This window comes from Monomorium pharaonis, chromosome 10 (assembly GCF_013373865.1).
Source record: "Monomorium pharaonis isolate MP-MQ-018 chromosome 10, ASM1337386v2, whole genome shotgun sequence".
Lineage (NCBI taxonomy): Eukaryota > Metazoa > Arthropoda > Insecta > Hymenoptera > Formicidae > Monomorium > Monomorium pharaonis.
The window spans coordinates 2,606,230-2,621,792 of NC_050476.1; the positions used below are offsets into that span (position 1 = coordinate 2,606,230).

Sequence of the window (15,563 nt, forward strand, 5' to 3'; positions counted from 1 at the left end):
TCCATTTTAATACATGTATATTTTTATAAAAAAGTTATACCACATGAAAAATCGTACTGTACGGAGTTGAAAAAGAAATTTATATAAATTATCTGTGTAAATTACAGATAACATTTGTTGTTTGCAAACAAGAGCGAATAAAGCAAATAATTAAAATTACAGCAATATTCTCGCAACTTGCATGTTATCTGTCTATGCATTTTAGCAACTTTTATCAGTTTCATTAAAGTAATTGGCATTATATGGGGCACGAGGTAAATTTGTCAAATGAATGGATGTCCATTTTCATTTTCGGACTGCTCTATCTTTTTCGTTTCGCAAACCTAATATTTATTTTTGCTCTGCCTTCCCGTCTATATCTCCACGCCACGAGCACTTCCAATTTTGTTCAATTAAAAGATATTTTAAGGCCACTGTAATTCGCTGTGTTTAGACAAGATGTCGCGGAACTAGGGCATGAAGTTTTTTCCCCCGTAAGAATTGTAGTACTTTATTTTATCAGGCTATTTCGTTATTCTCCGCGATAACTGCGCTCAAATATACTGCGGAAATACGGAGTACGAGGTAGCGTTTATTGTTTTAATTAAAATTATAAGATTTTTTTTTAGTTTTATTTAAGGCGTATTTTTTCACAATTTACAATTTCTTTTTATAAAAGATTTTGTAAAAGGTTCTTGGGAGGATTACTTAATTCTGTTAAAAAAAAATCTCTAAATTTACTTAAAAAATAATAATATCTTCAATACTTTCTGAAGCTAATAAAAATGTCACTTTACACGTCTATGAACATCTAGAACTTTTACTTTATGACTACGTAACCACGTGTAAAAGCCGTCGAATTTCATGCTGAACACTTACGCAGGACTACCGTGTATAATCCATTAGGCGCGAAAGGGTTAACGCGTTAGCGCAATCTCCTCGAGAAGCGGACCGTGCGGAAGCGATTAACTCGATGTGGCTGAAGTCGCATTGTCGTCCTGACAAGCACGCGCACGCACGCCATAAAATTACGGATTGCCGCGAGATTACAAGCGCGGAGAGAGACCGAATCGGCGGCGATAAACGGAGGAAGAAACGGAGAACGGGAAAGACGAAGAGGATAAAGCAAGGAATTGCGACGAGAGAGAGACAGAGAGAGAGAGAGAGAGTTTCTAAACTACTAGCATCTACTAGTAAGTGGTAAACCTGGCGCAGGCTGCAGGGACTGCGGTGGAAGGGGATGAGCATGCTAGGCGAGTTATGCCGGCATTGTTCTAATTTAATCATACATGCCAGGACCAGCCAAGATACCGACTCAAGGAGCAAGCCGCTAGTAACGATCCACCCGCGCAATTCACCGGCACTTAGATCGCTCCTGTTCCCTCTCGCGCTCACACGAATGCCTATTCTCGATTTTCTCTGCAATGTATATCGCATCATTCCTTATTTTAAATACAAACTACCTTCGCGCATAATTGCAACAATAATATTTTATTATCTGTTATATATTATCTATTGATACTTTTTTTTAAGTAATTTGATACTTTATATATTATTTGTATATTTTCGTACGACTCGACTGCGACATATAATTGACCGACAATAAATTCTCTATCGCTGCCTTCCTCGTGTCAAGCCCGAAATGTCACGTCTGAATCGGCTCTCGAATACGGCAACGATGGAATCACCGAATTTCCGCTCGCTATGCGGACCACCGGCCCGGAAACGGGCCGTAATTTTACTCCGGCCGTACTTGAACGGGTTAAGTCGTTGCCGAGGGAAACGGCGCTGCGATGTCTCTCGAAACAGAAGGAGGAAGAGGAGGAGGAATGACGCTCCTCGCGCTTCTTGGGACAATTGTGTCTCCATCGGCTGAAACTGTCGAAGCAACGCTAATGGCGAACACGAAAGGAATCTGTCGTAATCGCGGATGTGCCATCGTGAAATCTCTTTCACATTTTCAGCACGTATTCCGCATTAATCTCAAAGTAATTGAGTCACGCTGTTCGATGGAAATGCGGAAAATCGAGAAGAGGCGAAGCCACAAATATTTTTACACATCATTTATCGCTATATATCGACTTTAAATTTATGCTGGGGATGCATGTAAAAGAAGAATGAAAGAAGTGATACATAATTATGGATTGCAAAGTTTAATTAACATTCACTATATCGAGTAGCAATATACGATAGGTTTACCATTGATCGATGTTGCGAAACAAATCCAATTCCGTATGAAAAGAGTGTTTTATATTGTTAATCCATGTACTTTCGTTTCTATCATCGTGGGAAGAGCGTAACGCGAATTTTGTTTGTGGTTCGGAAAGTATCTCGGCAAATGGACACGTTACCATGCTTTAACACGAGCCGCGAGGAGAGAACTTCTTCTCTCGCTTCGAACGAAATTCAGGATCTCGTTGAGATCGAAGATTGTTTGCAGAAATTGATGAGTTATCTGCCGCGATCGAGTACTTTGGTATCGTGAAAGATGAACATGATAGGTCGTCGGCGACGCACGGTGGATCGATAGCTATCTCGCGATCTATCAACAGCATGCTACGAACGATGACGAGCGAAATACCAGCTGGTTCGAGAGGAGTATAATCGTGCTCGTCGACGCGCGAATTAAACCAATTTTGTCGGAGCTGCTTTCCGTGAAATAGCCTACTTTTAAGTTAAACTCGTTCGCGGAGGCTGCACATTGGTGCCTCGAACGATCCACGATTACTGTCGAGTCATAGTGAATCGTGCATATTAACGTGATAAACGGAAAAAAGAAAAATAATCGAAATCCAAGTGGGATCTTGGCGAACGTCAATAATTATACGTTCATATCTCTTTAGCGCTTTAAATTCGGTTAAGAGTTAACGTTTGACCGGAATTAACGTTAAGCTTGTTGCATTAAGCCAGGCAGCGTTAAGGATTAAGTATTAATCCTTAACACTTTAAATCAGGCCATTTGTGATGCACCACTGTTTAAGCGCAAGGATATTATGCTGCTAACAGAAACGCAGAGACGATGGAGAATTTAATAACGCAAGGCGGAATTTATTTTCGTAAAATTTCTCAAATATAAGCGACGTGTATAATCTATCAAAATTGTTGAATAACTAATACGCATTTCGCCCGCGAATCGATCGTACTTTCCCGCGGCGATCGCGTTGCAACGTCGCTCTTCCGGTGTTCTCATCCGCGAAGCCATACCCATTTGCGCGTGTCAAAAAGCTTTTTTGCAATTCGACGTTTTTTCTCGACTGAACAAGGAACGAACGCGCATCCATCAGCAATAACGCACGCGGAAAACGCATCCAATAAAAGTTACAACCACAGAACGTCCTTTGATTACTATTGCCTTTCATTTTTTTTCCATGTAATCACGCGGCTTGTGCCACGGGTGATCTACCTTTATGAAGACACCCGCTGCTATTCTTTCGCGCTTCTTTCCGCTTCTTCCTTTCTTTCGTGAAATACGTTTGTTCATTGGCCGGAAATATGTCCCTTTTCTTCTAAGTGATAAAAGGTTGTTTGAGTGATATATATTAAACTCGCAATATTTGCTACAAAGTTTTATAAAAGATATGAAAGGCTTCTCTCTATGAAGTATTTTATAATTCTGTATGAAAACTTTCGAACTTGTTTTTTTTATTCCATAAAAAATTCCGCATAAGAATACGAAGACACTGTCTTTATAATAAAAAATAGCATATCGATCGCGCAGTGTTCTAAAATTATAATTCAATAGCGCAAGTAAAACCCATCTCTGAATTTTTAATAGCGCCAGTAGATTTAAGTTAAAAGGCTTCCTCTAGGAAGCAAACGCGATGGCAAATCGCTTTCAGCGAAGAAGAGGTAGTTAAGATCGAGTAACGTACCGCCATTATTGAACAAAGAAGGGTGAGAAATGGAGAAGGGTCAGATATATATGAAGACTAGTCGCGTACGCGTATGTATATATATATATATATATATATATATATAAAATATATATTATGTGTGTGTGTGTGGCTTCTTGTTCTTTCGCGTTGCCGGATGCCTCTCACGTCGGATGCACGTGTGGCTACGTGCGGCTTCATTTGCAGATCAAAAGGAGAAAAACGATTCGGACGCGAGCGAAACATCTTGAAAATGGCAGATTGACCAATGTATGCCGGTGAATGTGATTCTAACGTCAAATATAAAGCGGCAAGAATCACAATATTACGTATATTATGCAAAGCGTTTTAAATATTATTTGTATGTATTGCTTCCGCGTTTTAAACGCGCGACCTTTTAAGTTCCTTCCGCAGGATATCGAGTATTGGATCTACTTACAGTTATTAAATTTCCAAAGCTCTTATCCAGACATGCCTCGCGGCAGCATCGAATATGTACTTACGACTAAGCTTAGAATTCCCGACTCTTCCGGGAGGCTTGATGGAAGAGGAAGCAACTTCGCTCTTCTCGCAGCAATTCTCGAACTTATACGACAGGAGTTTTGCGCGCCGCAAAAGGAGGCATGGGGGAAGTAAGCCCGCGTGAAGGGAGCACACTCTATCGTAGCGAGCGATACGAAAGAGAATATGCACGTGCAATGCAATCCCGAGTCTCTAAGACCGGCATTTATAGTTCCATTTCTGTCGAGGGACTCGGCTAAAAACCTGTTTTAAGACGTACGGTTCAATGACTGAATCTTGGAAGATCTCAATTTAATATTTGCAACGAATATGTCACGAATTAAATTTATTTTTATGATCGGCTAGAATTTTTATTTGTTTTTTCCATTAATATGAATGTAAAATATAAATGTGTAACAGCAATGTAGTATTTAAAGAAGCAAAAAACTTTATTGGAACGCGGATTCATCTCAAAATATGAATATCATTCTAATTGTTGTATTCGAGGAAATTTAAAAAAACGATTTCATAAATAGATCTAGTATTATTTAGTAAAGACAAACATTTTGGTATGAATGGTCACTCGGGAAAAAATCGCTGTCTTCATTAATTATGCTCGAAAGCGGAACTACGGCAAAGCGCGTCACATTGTTGCTTGAAATTAACGTCATCCCATTGGTGTAAAATCTAGAGCGTCGTGCATGACGCTTAGAGGAGAGCATTAAGATCCGCGATCTAGCTCTAAAACACAAAAGCGAAGTTATAATATGTTATAATACAGAAGTCGGGGCTTCGCGCGCGCCGTATCTCGCGTCCCCGGACGATCGTCGTATCGCCTGGAAGCGATGCAAATTGTGCAGCGGGCGTGCAACGTTCTCCGATCTGTAGTTAGCAATTCTCCCATCTCTATTCCCTCTTACGCGCTTACGAAGTTGCGGAGTTTATACAAGGCTCCGAAGGAGGTGGAAGAGGAACGGTTCTCGGCCCTCGAGAGGACTTAACCGGCGGGCAGAGAGCGGCAACTTTCGCGTGCTACATAGTCGTATTAGTGTTACGCGTGCTACACTATCGTCTGCCTCCCGCCTCCCCTTTCCTTCCGATGGAATATTTTGTCCTCCCCTCGAAATGCGAAGCGCGGTTCTTGACAAGAGCGAAATGGAGAAACACCGAAAGGCGGAAAGCTTCGTGCGTTGCCGCTAAAAATCTTCTGTGACTTTAGAAGAGGGACATTAAGCTAGATATAGGGCGCGCCATAAAGGAAGAAGCTACCATAAAGGAAATTCTCCCTTTGTTCAATTATTCTCGGTCTTACGCTTATTCTGGTCTTTACTCGTTATGTGCCACCGTCGGAAATAATGAGGTCGTTACGTTGCAAATATTTTATAAACGCCCTTCTCCCTCTTTTTCTCTCTCTTGCAGAAATATAGGATTGAGTACATCAGCAATTATATGCAACATCTGTTGTGTCCCTTTAAATTATTTATTATTTAATATCAAATAATTGTAATTGCAATGTTAAGTCTTGTATATATAAAGAACAAGTTTGCTTTTAATGCATTAAATAATGCATTTCTTAAAATCTAACCAATTTCGAGACTTTTTTACACTCACTAGTTGTAAATATTTTAATATTTCCTTAAATCTTGCTTTACATATTAGAAGAGGATTTATTTCTTGCTTACAGCAACAACAGCAGCAGGCGCAGCAGCAAGCGCAGCAGCAGCAGCAGCAACAACAGCAGCAGCAGCAGCAACAACAACAACAGGTCGGCTCACCGGGAAACGGAAATGTAGGAAAGGGCAGTCCGTCTCCCGGAAATTCGTCTTCTCCCGGTACGGTCACCAGTTCCAACAAATCTCAAACGGAACCGAAACCGGTGGAGTGTAATCTGTGCCATCGAAAATTTAAAAACATCCCGGCTCTTAATGGCCATATGAGACTCCACGGTGGTTACTTCAAAAAGGTAAATATTTTATCAAAATGTCGCTCGAAGAATCGTTTTTATGCGTAATTCAAAGAAATTACACATTTATGCGAGTAGAATTAAGAGTTTAATAAGAAACTAGCTTGGCTTTAAAATATTCATTAAAAATACCGTTTCCTTTCGTAATATACCGTTTGCTACGTGTATTTTAACAGTGATTTTGAAGTCAAATCAAAACATAAATTGTTTCCAATTCCATGAAATAAAAGATTTAAAGTTAAGATAGCATATATCCAATATTTTATAAATAAAAATAAGTTCTGTATAATATTTCGAGAACAAAAATTCACCTATTTTATCCATTTTTTTATTTTATTCAAAAAAGATTTTAAATGTTTTTCTCTCTTTTCTCTTAGAAAACCACGATATGTATACGGAGATTATTTTTTTACATAATTATAATCAGATTATTACCCGCGCGCGGCAATCTTAAGTAGCAATTTATATGATTACAATTATATGAAATAATATAATCTTCAAATTTTATCAAATTTATTCACATGTGATGAACATAAGATCATACATCGTAACTTGGCACTTCGTTTCGGTCGTAGCTATTTCTTTAGGATAAAGGAACTCATCTCGCGGCGGCTGATTTCATTTGCATCCGCCCGACCGCGTCGTCCAAACTTCATTTTCGGCGCGAAAACTTTAATATTCGAGAAAATCTCCGCGCGCGGTTCCGCCAAAGTTATACCGCGCCGGTTGCATCACCATATGAATTCGCAATCGCGCGAATTCGCGCGAGCGCGCGTTGCATCCGAATAATCAACCGGCGTTTCTATGAAAATCTCATCAAGCCGCCGTCACCGCCGCCGCCCTCTCAGACCGTCGAGGAACCCGATACTGGAGGATGCATCCTCGAGGTGATAATCGCCGCGGCGAGAGTAAAAAGAATAAAAACTGATGTAAGAGATTGCGACAATCGCCCCCGGAGATCCGCGCGGCTTTAAGCACACTTTCCGCTCCCCGCGTCCGTCTTTCCTCTATCTCTTTTTCTATTCCTAGACGAAGGAGGATACGAACGAAGTGGTGTTCTTAATAAGGTCAGGGGGTAAGGGGTTGTTGCAGTCGTTGAAATAGAAAGATCAGCGATTCCGCAAAAGTCCTTCTTCCCTTCCCCCTCCCCTCGCCGCTTCCGCCTCTCCGAAGCTCTTCTTCCGCTGATTAAAAATGTCTTAACGAAGGCTGCGTCGTTTAGAAAAGTGCTGAAAAACTCGTCAGACAAAAGTTTCCCCTTTTCTCACTCGATTCCGGATGGAGCAGGCGAGGAGAGAAGTGAATGGCGCACCGGGGATCTTTATTCTGCAATTGAAAGACGATGTGACGTAATCGGTAAAACTGAAGAACGAGGAAATAAACCAATCTAGCAAGCGATATTAAAAAGCAAGAAGAATTATAATCGACGTACTGAATCGTCACACACATATAAATCAGGACTCTTTTTTTCCAACCTAGAAGACTCGATCACAAAAATATGAAAGTTCGAGAAGTTATAGAAGAAAAAAGTCTACCAAATAATAATACATACAATCTAGCATATTTCACATGAATGTGAGCATGAAGATGAACGTGCCTATAAATTTTAAAATGTTTTCCTAGAAAAAAATCACATTTAAATGCATTTAAAAATGTAATGATTTATTTTTGATCTCCATGCACGAAACGTTCTCGCGTTCGTCCTCATCAAATTCTGAAGCTACTGTTCCTTCGTCGTTTACACTCCTGCAATCTTGACAAATACGTCGAATTAATTTTCCAATCAACGTTTTTAACGACCGCCTAACCTTCCGCCGTCGGTTGCCCGGTGACTCGTTCCATCTCTCCTTATTCCATTCACCTCTGCGTAAGCGATGGCGGATGAGAAGACCGCTCGGTAACGACTCGATAGAGTAAAGATTGGTACGAGGCGGGTACGAGGACGAGTAAATCAGCGAAGACGAGATAAAACGCGGACGAGAGCGAGGGAGACGGTGGATAGGAAAGGTAAGGCGATGATCGAATCCAAATGAACCCATTAACAAGCTCTTTGGTTCCAACCCGAACCCCGAACCAATCCGCAGCGAGTCCACCGGGGTCTTGGGGGAGGGGGATGGAAGGGGGCGAGAAAGAGCGAGAGAGAGACGCGATTCAACGGCCCGAGGGAAAGAGTGAGAAAGAGAGAAAGAAAGGGAGAGAGACCGGAGGGAAACGTAGCACGCGCGCGGAGAGCCCCGTGCAAACATTGTCTCGAGCTTTCTCCATTATGCAGATTGAATCTGACTGGTTACGGTCGGGGTTTTCAACGGCGCTGCTCTCGTTTCGAGCACCCGAGTTTTCACCGCGATACGCCTCAGCCTCCTGCCCTACGTCCACCCTCTCTCGAACTCCCCCTTCGTTTCTCCCCTCTCCTTCCTCCGCGTATTCCACCCGTCCGTGTTCGACCAGCGAGACCAGCGGGCGCCGCGCTACCGCGAAAGCTCTATCCGGCAGCAGCCAGCAGCTCGACTTCCCGAGCTTTTTGCCCGGCCGCACGGAATTATTGAAAAGTTTCGATGGCCCTTCGGATTCGTGGATATACATAGCCAGATTAATGCGCGTCGCCGACGGGACGAGGGGCCGGGGGAGGGGGGGTGGAAGGTAGAGTAGGTGAGAGAAGCGGCAAACTCATCGAGTAGGCAACCTCGACCATCGTAAAACCGCGTTAGTTGTTCAGAACGCGTGTCCGCAGTGAGAGGAGTTAGTGATCGCGTTCGGGTTCGTTAAGTGGTAGCCGTTGTTAATCCTCGCGCGCGCGGGGACACGCGCATCTCTGTTTCGGAGGTCTGTCTGCGAGCCCGCGGATAGACATATTAGCTGCGCGGGCTTTAGAGCGAATTACGACGAGTAATTCGTTGTACTTTCGGCAGGAATTGCCCGCACCTCCGCGGCTTCCATCCCGCGAGTCCGCGACTCGATGGCCGTTTTTCATTACATTGTACCGTCACGTGACGAATGATTTTTCGGGGCGATAAATCGCCAGCAATAAATCTGCGCCGACGCGTTTCAGATTTATTTTCTGTAAGTAGTTGACGTGTAGCACGATTGATCGTCCGGAGGTAGGAATTGTTGGAAAACGTAAGCGCGCCGTTAGAGATTGTCGATTGATCGATGCCTCACGTGGCCGAGATAAGAACAAGAAAGAAATATTGGAAATAGCCGCATGGGAGACCCTCTGGCGCGGCATCCGTTCATTAATCGCCTCTTTGTAATCGTGCCTTAAGACACAATCTACGTGCCCCTTCTTTCTGAATTGTATTACTTGCACGCGGTCGTAAAATAGAATACTGATAGATATATTGACCAATCGAGTTAAAAACGCCGCGTCGACAGACACGTACGTCTTTTTCTGATACGAGACAGTTTTGCAGAAACGTAAAAATAACATTGGGATTAAATTAAATCGATAAATCAAAGGAGAAAGAGAGAGAGTGCTGATGGACTAAATAAATCACTGTCCGCAATTGTACACCCTTTTTTTCGCGGGGCATAAAAATAATTCGTGAAAAGAAGCGTCACCGAAGAACTCACAAGGGTCTAATCACGGACAATGGTGGTCGCCGAGAGATAATTCCGGTAGCTGGGATCGACACAGATCGAATTGATGAGTTCGGGATCGACGCGACGCGGCGCGACGCGGCGGACGTTCCGCAATCAATTCCGCGTATTAACGGCCGCCGATCAATATTCATGAAGCGAGCGGAACGATGTACGCCCCGTCAAAGACAGAGTTCAATTTCGTGGGAGGCGTGATATATACGCGGCTGCGGTGGCGTAAGTGCGCCGCGTTACACACGTATCGAAGTAGGAGGATAGGAAATTGAGGCGCGCCCCGCACGCCCGTCCCATTAAGGCTCTCGATGAAGATGACGATGATGACGTATGCATCTGGAGAGATATATTATCAACGCCGGTCACACTAAGGGCGGTCGCGGCGACGGGGATGCAGACGCGGAAGATGTATGCGCGTACGCGGCACCCTCGACGGGGGTGCGATATTAGTATGCTAATTGTAAACGCATCCCGAAACTCGCGGAGATCGCGATAGATGAAGCTTGGGGAGGCAACGAACTCGCGAGGCAGCGATCGAGTCGCGAGGTCCACTCGCAACGACATGCGTACAACGCTCGCGCAAACTTTAAAGTAATATAACTTTTATGCGCGGACGCCTTAGGGAAAAAATTACACGGACTTTAAGGAATTCCCGCGCTCAGTGAGTTACGAAGTAGGGTTTCCGTAGCTCACGGCGACGCTAAGTTCGCGACCAAGAACGCCTTATCTTAGGGAGATATGGAACGGGGAGAGGGGAGGAAGGGTCTTGCGAGGATATACTACTTCGGGGATAATAATAAATCGATACGATGATAAGTCTGCGATAGCGAGATGCTATTGTGTCGTCGGTGTATTGCGTTTTTTTTTAAATTGCTTCTTCAATCGGTCGATCGATATCGCAATGTAGATGGATAATAAAAAAAATTTCTTGTATCGCTTTGGAAATGCTATGTAGGAGCATTGAGCAATTGAGGGCATATTAAAAAAAGGAAATATAATCTTAATAATGGACAGAGTAATACAATGTAACGGAGATACAACAAAAATATATTAATAATAGAAACGACATAAAAATAGGAATCTCGAGATCAAAGAAAAAGTGAAAATAATGTAAGGATATATTTTATAATTCCTTTGAAATGTATCTCATACATTTTTTTTATCAAGAATATCTTTAATATATTAAAGCTAATGTTAAATTACATATCTCAAAAATTAAAAATATGAATAAATCTTATCTTATTGTGCTTTTGCAAGTTATTGTGCATTCGGAATTGAAGCTTATCAAACACTGATTTAATTCTTCGCCAAGAAACTAGGCAAGGCACTTTCCTTGCGCCCCGGTGTATTACAGGATGTTGAATCGCACACGCCGGAGATTCCATTACGATATAATCCAGCGGGCGCCTCAATTAGCCTTGCTCAGTGATTAGCGTGCATCTCCGGCCTCCTCCGCCCTCCTGCTTCTCCTATTCACCATAGTAGTCTCCCTACGTCTCCCTCTTAGTATCCTGCGCGTCAATTTGCCCGTGATTTGAGCTTCTAATCCAGGTTCTCCCGTCACGAGTCCTTCGTGACCGGGTTCAACGAGGATTCTAGCTAAACTACGAGTCCTAGATGAGCCCAGGTGAAATCCTACCGCCACGCGCGGCCAATAAGACCCAGCTTTATTATATTCAACGAACTGCGATCAGTTGACGAAATGCTCGATACACCTATTTGAATTGACATTTCATAACAGGATTTTTCCTTTTGTTAGTAATATTTCCAACAGAATATGGAAAATTTAAGCATCTGGGTACACATTTGCTACTATTCGATTTTTATTGAACAATGTATTTAACTAATGACGCAAATCTCTTTATCGCGTGTTACAGGACGCGGAGAACAAGAAGAGCGAGAAGAAAGAAGTCGTCGGACCGCCCTTGCAGACTGCGTCCGTCAGCGTGAGAGCGCTCATCGAGGAGAAGATCATACAGAAGAGAACGACAGGTAAGATAATTCAAGACAAGAGAGGACAATCGAAAATGGTTTTGTCAATTATCAATTATCGCATTTCTCGTAACGCGATGACATGTTGACCGTGATGTCACAATGGCAAAGTTACGGCGGACAATAAAGTCACCATTGCCATTTCGTGTCGGCGATGCATTGTCCGTGGCAATATGGTCAAGAGAGGAGCAGAACGATAGCCGCGACAACGTCATTGTTCCGTTTAGATCCCGAAGGTATACACGTGTCATAACCGCGAGAAAAAAGAATTAATACAGTGTTCCGGCGGGCGATGCTGAGAACACAGAATCCACGAATGCGATTCCGGCAGTGATTTACGGGCGCGTATCTCGATTCAACTGTGTATCTCCCGTTGCGTCGTCTCCCTCCCGCGTTCGTCTGTTTCTCCCCCGCACGCGTGCATGTACATTTGCCAGAATAGGGAGAGCCGCCCCGTGATATTTCGCGAAAGGGAAGAGGGCGCCTCCTCTCTCTCTCTCTCTCCCTCTCTCTCTTCCTATGGTGGGTACGGTGTATGGACTGCCGAAGAACCGTGATTTACGAAGCGAACACGCCAGAATATTTCTCGCATTGTCCACGTTGGCGCGATAAATCAAGCCGGCGGCAGTAGCAGAACGGACCGGCGGGCACCAGGCCCATGCTTTTGTAACAAAGTGCGCGTCGTTAGCGATTTATGCGCGATTTCGCCTCGGCATCTGCCAAGAACGAGGAAAGGCAAGGAACGATCCGGCGCCTTCTGCGTCGCTTCTTTTGGCGACCGTAAATCCGAAATGAGCGCAAAATAATCATCTGGATGCGGGATCGCGTGGATGATCGCTGGCCGTCGACTCCCGATACTGAAATCGGAAATAACTTTGAGAAGACAATCAGCATCAAAATTTTCGCTTCTTGAAGTTTTAAAACAAATATAATTTGTTTCAGGACTGTGGGTTTGTCTGGAAAATTTTCTTTTTAACGTACTTTTATTTATAGTCATGAAAAAATAATTCTCAGCAGCTGTTTCCCTTTCAGTATACAAAGATTTCGTACTGAAAAGATTAACGACCGTTCCTGACTGCTAGCTTGAAATAATTTTTTAATATCACGTCTACAAATTTGTGCATGAGGTAGTGAGAAATTCACGCATAGCCTACGCGTACATCGCTGCTCATAACAATAGCTGCGCTATTCAAGAAACATATATTTTTCGACGTAATTTATTCGTGAGAGATGAAATTAATGCAGCACTTCCACTGTAAATCTGAATTTGAGTTTTTAACGAGATTATTTTTTAACGGCCATAAAACCATAGAACTTGCAACGTTTAACTAAATGTACAATTGTTCATTCACACTTGAAGAAGTAAGTGGTACGGAAAACAACGGCGTTGTTTTCAAGTAGTATAGATCAATCGCGCTGGACCCGGCATTGTAATACGATCGTGCTGTAAACGGGCAAGTTTCTTTTCGAATTCTACCACATGATGGACTCGGAAATTCTATGAATATTCGATCACGCGGTTATTAATCAGCGTACAATAGGAACCGCTGTCTACACACAACGTCGTTTCCATCGGCACGCCGGGAATTGTTGACAGTCATTTAGCCTGGCCGTTGGTTGCCGGCCATTATTTTTTGAAAGCCCCGAAAGTGGCCGCACAACAAGATCGATCGATAAATAATTTGCTGGCGGGAGCGTACTAGTCGCGATGCGCCGCTGACGATGCATCGGGAATGCGCGTTGCACCGTTATTTGGTTGTCGGTGGTACAACGGCGCTGGCGCACATTTTTGACAAAGAGTTGGGCGAGAGAGCGAGAGGGAATGGGAACATCGATGGGAACGCTGGTCGTCCAGCAAAATATCACCTATCGAACGTTTTCCCTGCGCCAAAGAACGCGCGTAGAGGTGTCTGATAACAATCATGCGATGAATCAAACAAGTAATTAGACTTGTGACATTTCACGATGATTGTTTTTCGATAGTCCAATTTAGTTCTTTGCAAATGTATGTCCTACAATAAGGGAGAACGTATTCAATAATTTCAACTAAATTATAATCCATTTTCAGTGATATGTTTTCTTAGTACATTGTGTATTCTTATCTACACTTAAAACACGAGTAAAAATAATAAAATACTCTAATTTTTTAAAATTTTACCATCAAAGTAGTTTTTAAATTTTTTTAAAAAGTTAGAAGAACATCGCATATAAGCAAATTTTTACCCAAAAAGGATGTATGTTTTCTTATCTCATTGTATATTCTTATAAATTACATTTAAAATTAGTAATTGATAAAATACAATAATTTTTAAAAATATTGTTGTCAAAATAGCTTAAGATTAAACAAAAAGCCGTAGAATTTATGTAGATTTTCGCTGAAAGAAAAGAATTTATTTCAAATTTGATGAGAAATTTACCAAAAATAGTGCATAATTTTTATTACGAATATATAGATAAATTATTAGCGTAAACAAATCTGTACTTTGTTCTATCGACTTTTTCGCGGCGGTTGGTGGTGGTGCTGCTGCTGTATCGACCACAACAATTTCCATTCGAAGTGCGGATAGGACAGACCGGAGACAGGCCCGCGTGACTGCCTCGTTGGAAGCAATTTGCCTCGCCGCGATCGATGATTGGCAATTTGTAAAAATATCACACGGTCTCGCGTCAGTGTGTGCCGATACGCTGTCACACGTACGTCACGGAATTTGCGGTTTATGCAAATGTATAAGTCTCACATGGCTTTCACGTGATGATCAATAAAACCGGACAAAACCCGTTAGGTTTTTTACAACTTAAACAGTAGATATTTTTTTCATCAATGAGGAAAGCCTTTCAAAGATTCGGTAAGATTTGTTACTGCTTGAAATAATATTAAAAGCAATCTTTCGAAAGTTTATGAAAGACGCATATTTGCAGCATCGGTCGCGTAAAAAAAATCATGATGCTCCTACAAGAATCGTCCGAAGTTGCTAATTATGTGCTACGTGTAATAAAATTATATGATATAGTGGACCGCGATACGTTGTATAACGGCCGAAAAAAGTAATACGAAAAGAGCCGGCTCGAAGCCAAAACGAAGGCCAGATATTCATGAAATCGTCGTGGAAAAGTTTCGTCGCGATACAGCTGTACACTCGGCGAATCCCATTTCCTCCTTTCGCCCCCCACGGCGACCAGGATATGCACGCATTTATTTCCGTCGAGTTGTACGGCTACTGTGAACGATTGTACACGCCATAGAATATATTTTTCAGTATGCTGCGATTTCAGCGGCGGTGTAATATTTATTGCACCGCACAGTGGAGCGCCAAGTGCGAAGCGAAGAATTGTGTGTGGATCTTTTTACTTCAAATAAGTAGCAAAATATTCCATTAACCTTTCATTGTCTCAAATAAATTTATACAAAAGGCGTTTTTACGAAAGTGAAATATAACATTTGCTTCCTTCTTCATTATATTCAGAAATTATTTTATAACTATTATTATAATTTTTCTCTCATAGCTCACGTTAGGGAAATAAATCTATAGAAAGATATTTCTCATAATACCTTGGTTAATTAAAAAATGTACTTGTATGCATGACATACGTTCGTACTCTCATATTTTCGCACGGAACGAGGACGCGAACTTTTACATTTCGCCGGATATTTCTGATCAATGATT

The 15,563-nt window shown here is 42.3% G+C and overlaps 1 protein-coding gene across 1 annotated transcript in view; it reads left to right on the forward strand.

Annotated features, from left to right (window-relative positions):
• The window catches only part of LOC105836505, a 322,523-nt gene that overhangs the window by 285,494 nt on the left and 21,466 nt on the right, over nt 1-15,563 (forward strand). Inside the window, exons 10-11 of the mRNA XM_036293301.1 lie at nt 6,037-6,315; nt 11,784-11,898. Of these exons, the coding sequence (XP_036149194.1) occupies nt 6,037-6,315; nt 11,784-11,898 (394 nt within the window). The remainder of the gene's footprint in view (nt 1-6,036; nt 6,316-11,783; nt 11,899-15,563) is intronic.